General features: G+C 35.6%; 1 protein-coding gene across 1 annotated transcript; it reads right to left on the reverse strand.

Moving 5' to 3' along the window:
* Positions 1 to 216: 216 nt before the first annotated feature.
* Positions 217 to 5,024, reverse strand: LOC306848323 (synaptophysin-like protein 1). The gene is made up of 6 exons (XM_079382795.1): positions 4,959 to 5,024; positions 4,632 to 4,706; positions 4,186 to 4,304; positions 3,888 to 4,092; positions 2,537 to 2,728; positions 217 to 1,223 (listed from the first exon to the last, which is right to left on the reverse strand). Exons 2-6 carry the CDS (start codon positions 4,698 to 4,700, stop codon positions 1,113 to 1,115), a joined length of 696 nt encoding a protein of 231 aa, XP_079238921.1. The 5' UTR covers positions 4,701 to 4,706; positions 4,959 to 5,024; the 3' UTR covers positions 217 to 1,112.
* Positions 5,025 to 6,892: the final 1,868 nt, after the last annotated feature.

Below are 6,892 nucleotides of genomic sequence, written 5' to 3' on the forward strand. Positions count from 1 at the left end.
AAGACTTGTTGAATCGAGAACAGCTAGGATCGATTCATGAACAAATTGTCCAGTCTGTGAACATTGAAAAGATCCGACTCAAAAGAACAATTCGTTCACGAATCGAACATCGCTTCAAGCTTGTTTCCGTGCACTTGAAACGCTGGAAATACCCATTTTTTAAAAATAATACATCATAATCTGTAAACTCTGTAAAAAAATAAATAAACAGAAAAGGAAGGTACATCATATTTTAATAAAAACATCCACACAACTCATCAGCAACAGTTGATGTTCACCATAGCAGGCTGATATACTGTGAGCATTAAGATAATAAAGAGAGTTCATTTTGGCTAAGAATGTGCTTTGCCTTTGTGTTTGTAGCCTATTTAATTAAATTAGAAATAAATTTTCATAGGTCATTTACCAATTAGAAATTAAAGAACATGTGGGCCAAAGAACAATATGCACAATAAAACAAGTCATGATTATTTATTTAAGGCCTCCAGCGTTGTTAAACAAACAAAAAACAGTCTATTAATTTTTAACATCAGTCATGCCTAATATGATGTAAACATTTCTTAAATATAGGCTAACTAAGTTATAAGGCACACAGTTCATATAAGGCCATTTCAACCACAAGAAACACAGTGGAAATGTGAGCTGAGATTATATTTTATAAAGCCAAAACTAACTAAACACAACAGCATCAGGGAACATCAGAACAGCAAATAAAAAATAAAAAAATACTTCACTGAACAGGAGTCAAAAACATTCAGTATTGTTTGTTCATGTAACAAGTTCAAATGCCATGAGAAACATGACAGTAACATTAAAGAGATGAAATGTAACTTTTTAATGATGCGATTTATTAACATACAAACAGTTTATTTGCTAAGGTGCTCTTGTACCTTTTCTAGTTTACAGCTTTGCTGTAGTGTGTAAAATGTGCATCTAAATTTGACCATATCTGAATATAATGGAGATATTCTATAGACAAGGACCTTTGGTGGATTTGTGACACAGGACAAGTTAGGTAGACTCATAACATCAGTCGACCAGGTGTTATGTAGCACCACTTTAATCCTGAAACAACACCTACTTGATGAATGTGGATGTGACCTGCTGTTTAATTATGACTGTCCTGCTCCTGCTTGCTGATTGGTTGACTTGTGCAATGGCGTCTCCTTGTAAAGAAACCAGCAATTTCCTCCCCACAGGATAAGGTTGAGGAATCCAAATATCTACAAAGATTAATTTGATTCACATTACATAAATACCAACAAGGGTTAGCAGTAAAAATATGTGGGAAAATAGGATAGATGCACAAATCATAAGTAATTTTATTAAATTATCTATGACGTCATGGATTTAGTATTTTCATACTAAGGTGACCAGAAGTGCCACTTCACGGGGACACGTTCAGCACAGGATTTCTAAATTGCCTAAAATAACCAGGTGTTGGTTGTTTGCGATATGCCGATTGATCGTTGTATGACATCAAAGTACCGCGAGAGCGATTTGAAAGGTGCCATAGAATGCATTGATACAATATTTTAAATTGTTCTCTGATATCTACATAGAAGGTATGTGCTTAGGTCAGGGCAAAAAAACTCCAGAAACGGTTTTTCATGTCCATTTACAACCTAGGATTTGTTCCTAGAATGAAATGGTCTGTTATCACCTTATTTGGAAGGGTCATGAATAATAATGCTGAGCTCTGCTCTGATTGGCCGTTTCACAATGTGAAAGCGGCAGTACTTAACACACATTTTACAAGATCAGATGTTTGTCAGTGGTGCAAATCATTCACCATCATCCTCAGTCATCTCTCCTTACTTTATGGGTAAATTAAATTTTATGTACTGTAATGTAATGTAACAGGCTACTGCTAGCAAGCAGCTAGCCATGTCTCTTTAATGGCTCGCGTTATTTTATTAGAATGCGTTATTTGCTTTCCGTGCCTTTCTGAATACAGACACCAACCCATTCTTGCACTTCACATCCCCTGCATAGCCTGGAACATAACATTTATTTCCATGATCTGCCATTTTCGCTATCATCCTCGCTTGTTTCTTCACAAAGCCTGCAGAACTTCTGATGATTCGGCTGTGCAGGTTCGGCTGGCCAAGAACATGGGTGGGTATATGCAAATGTTGGGGGCATAACTATTAGTGATCCCGACTGTAACATCACTGTCAGTGTTATGTTCTGATTTGCCTATTTTTTAGTGGTCTTTTGCATTCACGATATTTACATAAGGAGGAGGAAACAATGGCATTTGAGGCTCACGGTATGTCATTTCCATGTACAAAACTCTTATTATTCAACTATGCCAAGATAAATACAGTTTTCCATTCTATGGCACCTTGAAAGCATGGAGCCGCCTGCTCTGCTCTATAGCTCTCACAGTACTTTGTCATACAATGATCAATCTGCACAGCGCAAACAACCAACACTTGGTTATTTTAGGCAATTTAGAAATCCTGTGCTGAACGTCTCCCCGAAAAGTGGCGCGTCTGGTCACCTTATGTCATATACATTATAATCCTCTTACCACTGAGGAATTGAGGCGGCCCATTGAGGGGACGTGCCCAGCAGTGCACTTGTTTTTGATTTGCTTACACATGTCACTTAGAGACACAAGTGTATTTGGACTGGTTGACAATGTCACATCTGTGAGGCCTTTTCCCCACGCAGATGAACACACCAGCCAGAGAAAAGCGAAGATCCCAGTTAACAGTAGATCCTAAAGAGAGTAATACATGTATATTGAAATATATATGTATATAAATTATTAAATGTATTATAAATTATATTATTATTGTTCTAATATGCCGGTCAAATATTTTGAATAATTACGATTCTTAATGTTTTTGAAGTCTTGCCTTTACCATGGCTGCATTTATATGGTTAAAAATACATAAATAAAACTGTAATGAAATGAAATATTAATACAATTTAAAAAAAAAAACATTTTCTTTTTCATTTTAATTAGAAATGTAATATTTTAAATTTTTATATATTTTACTTCAGTCTTTAGTGTCACATGATCTTTCAGAAATAATTCTAATATGCTGATTGACGCTCAAGAAGCATTTCTGATTATTATCAATGCAGAAAACAGTTGAATATTTAATGTGGAAACGGTGATTTTTTTGGGGGGATGAATATTAAGTTAAAAAAAGAACTACATTTATTTGAAACAGAAATCTTTTGTAATAAAAGTATTAATATATTTTTTGAATTTCTTTTTTTAACCTTACATACCACAAATGTTTGAATGGTAGTGTATGACGGCTTAGTCGATTAGTTCATTAGATTGATTTCTGAATAATCATATGACACTGAATCCTTAAGTAATGGCTTCTGAAAATTCAGCTTTGTCATTGTGCGAATAATTTACAGAATATAAGCATACAGGACTTCTTTCAAAAACATAAAGAAAACGTAATTATTCCACAAGTTTTATGTTAATAAATGTTATCTATGCACCAATGTTTTATATTTAACACTCAAACGCCTTTCCTTTATCCTAAGGACACTTTGTTTGGAATAACAGTTGCAGCTGTTGTCCAAAAAAAAAGAAAAAAAAAAACATTTCTTCATTTACGCACAAGTGGAACTCTTCACAACCCCCACACTGTTCAGAAACAGCTCACAAAGTTCACACAACCAATTGATGCTGAAATCCAGCATAATATTGAACAGCCTAAAATAATGACTGACAGGAAGTGTATAAATGAATCTATCAGACATGCAGTGGCTGGCATTCAGAGTCTGAGTAAGCCATTGAATATAAAAAGGAATATGAATTTAAAGGCAAGCACAGATATAGTGGAGGTTCACAAATGCACACAGAACTCTTAAAATAGATACAATGTGAACCTGAATCTATAAACACTCACAATGTTGGGGCCACGAGGAGATTCACGGTATATGTGCTGGTAACCCAGATACAACACAAGAGTAGCTGTGCTGTACAAGAAAGTCAGAACTCCAATAGCTACAAAGAACTCAGCGGAAGATGAATAATCTCCAATCAGTTGTTTGGTTTTAGTCACCGTTCCGTTGGCTTCACAGTCTGGGACGCTGTAATGCTCGGTATTGAGCCTTTGTAACAAAGAATATTAAAAAATTAAATTCCAAAAAAATATTTATTAAAAACAATACATTTCATATGTATGTGTTAATCATATTGTTTACCTAAAGGGATAGCTGAAGGATACATGTATTTCTTTGCTGTCATTGTACTGGCACTTTATGTTGAAACTGGTAGAGCCAGAATAACCCCCAGTTGTAGCAAAAGCAAAAATAGCAAATATCTGTAAAGACAGTGGTGGAGTTGGAATGAATGAATGTTTATAGGAATATAGTAAAAACTGAAACCAAAGGAAGCATGCACATGATTAAACAGAACTAAGACCAACATATGGAGAAGTGCAAATCATTTTCAAATAGTTTGAATCATCATTAAAAGCCTTACACTTTCTTACATTGCTTTCTGCTTCCTATTTATTTTATGGTATCTTTTTCAAAAGGGAAATGCTTATTGTGGGTTTTAAGCACCTTAAAATCTGTATTATGTTATCTGGTGCTTATCTTAAATAAAGAGAATGATAGAGGCATGAACTGAACTGAAAAGCACGAACCCATTCCAGGACACGTATAAGCCCCAAGGGCTCTTTCAGAGGGCTGAGATCTAACCGAAACGCGCTCATCGTGTTCTGCAAAAAAAGAAAAGCATCAGTAGCGGTCCATCACACAACCGTCTACAACTGTCAGGAAATGGTGCGATAACCAAACATCCGGAAACATGAAGCGCGGCACATTTTTTCAGCAGTATTTTCTCTAAAAATCTTTTCTTACCAATTTCATCATATCTAAAAAAAAAGTTGCATTTAGTTTAAGCGAATAACAGTGTGTAAAGCTGAGAATTTTGCTGCACTGAAGAAAAAAGGAAGACTGAGAAAGATTACCTTGTCTAGACCCCAGACAAAAATCAGAAAGTTGCCAAAGTTCCTTTCTCTCTTCTTGTTTCTGCTTAAGACATGGTTTTGACCACGTGATTCGTGACGTGGTGCCATCTGAGGCATGGGCGAGCTAAAGGGGGAAAAAACAAAAAAAAACTTGTCTTGTCATTTTTACCATCTTAGCCTGTAGAAATATTTTCCTACTTACAAACTGTATTGTGCATAAATGTTGGCAGATATTATTTGGAGACATTTCTGGCCATTTGTTTTAATCACCATAAAATGAATATAAATAAGTCTTAAACGTGATTTACTGTAATTTGAGCACAAGAGGACGCTCTCACCCAAGGCAGCTCATTGATGTTCCTTATTACGTGTATAGGCTAAATCTGGCTTTTGCAATGAATAGCCGATACATATTTTAATGTTTGTCATTACATACTTTTTTAACAAATTGGTATTAATATTACGTTAAATAATATTATAAATAAGTACCTTTTTTCCTTAGGCATTTGTGCCCTGTCCCCACCTTTGTGTTATACCTTCTCCTTGCTATTAGCAAATGCACGTTTTGATGGAAAAAAGGAACAATACATTTTTAAGCAATGCTATATCCTAAAATGTGTGAATTTGGTTTAAAATGACACCACACGTTAAAGGGATAGTTCACCCAAAAATGATAATTTTGTCATCATATACTCAAACTTTTGACGGCCATTGATTTCCATAGCATGGAAAAATACTATAGAAAACTATAGAAGTCAATGGTTACTGTCAACTGTTTTGTTACCAGCATTCTTCAAAGCAGGAATTTTGTGTACAACAGAAGAAAGAAGCTTATACAGGTTTGGAGAGTGATTTTTAGGTGAACTTTCTCTTGTTTGCCATGTTGTGTAAAGCAATGTTGCCTGAACATTATTCACATACATAGGATGGCCTACAATGATGGTGAAAAAGAACAGTCTGTCATTGGAAGTTTCTTGTCAGAGCCGAGGTAATAAAAGTTTTTTGTTTTCAACTTAACATTGAAAAGTTGCCTAGCTCTCAATGGATAGGAGGTGCCCAGACAGTCACTACTGAGGAATTCAGGTCACACCATCTTTACTTGTGTGACAGGTTTTTCCACCCATGGAGAATTGTATTATGCACTGCAAAGTTAAAAAGGCATTTCTGTAGTCCCATTGGGCTGACATTTAAAATTATAATCTTCCTTGCATGACATCCATACTTCACTTCTTTAGTAAATAGCTAAATGTTATCCGCTAATAGCAGAGAAAGGATCATATGAATGGGAAGCACGTGGCTCTTGGCCAGCAGTGCAGATCTAGAATAAGCATGACTGCAGATCAGAATTACAGAGAACTGATGGGACTCACAATAAGCCTTTTTTCCGTGTCACACGGTTTGTGATCATGGGATAGGCTATTCCATGCCAGAGCCTGAAATGTTATTTAACTTTAACACACTGAATGCTGAAGTCTAAATGGCTAAACAGTTTAAAAGGACAAACAGTGTCACAACTGACTCTTCACTTTGTTGTATTTTACATGTTCCCATGTGTCTTCAGTAACTATGAAAAATCTTGTTGGTGTAATACAATGATAAAATGGTTAGAATCTGGGGGAATATGCACTAAATTAATCTATTATGATATGAGTCACAGAGACTTTGATGATAATGCACGGTTGTTGTAGGCTGAACTGTGAAGTGCATCAACAAATGCTTCTTTCTTCCATGATGCACATTGGAAGACTACACTAAATTTTCGACTGCGATCTCACTGAGAATATTGACAATATGAGTCATGCACTTGCTATTGTTTAAACACATTCAATTATTTTGCTGGTATAAAAATAAGCAGAGCACGTATGCAGCTTTGGACTTCTAAAAGCAACTGCTTGTGCAGCCATTTACACGAGGAAGATCATGCATGGCTTTGG

This window comes from Barbus barbus (genome assembly GCF_936440315.1).
Source record: "Barbus barbus genome assembly, chromosome: 28".
Lineage (NCBI taxonomy): Eukaryota > Metazoa > Chordata > Actinopteri > Cypriniformes > Cyprinidae > Barbus > Barbus barbus.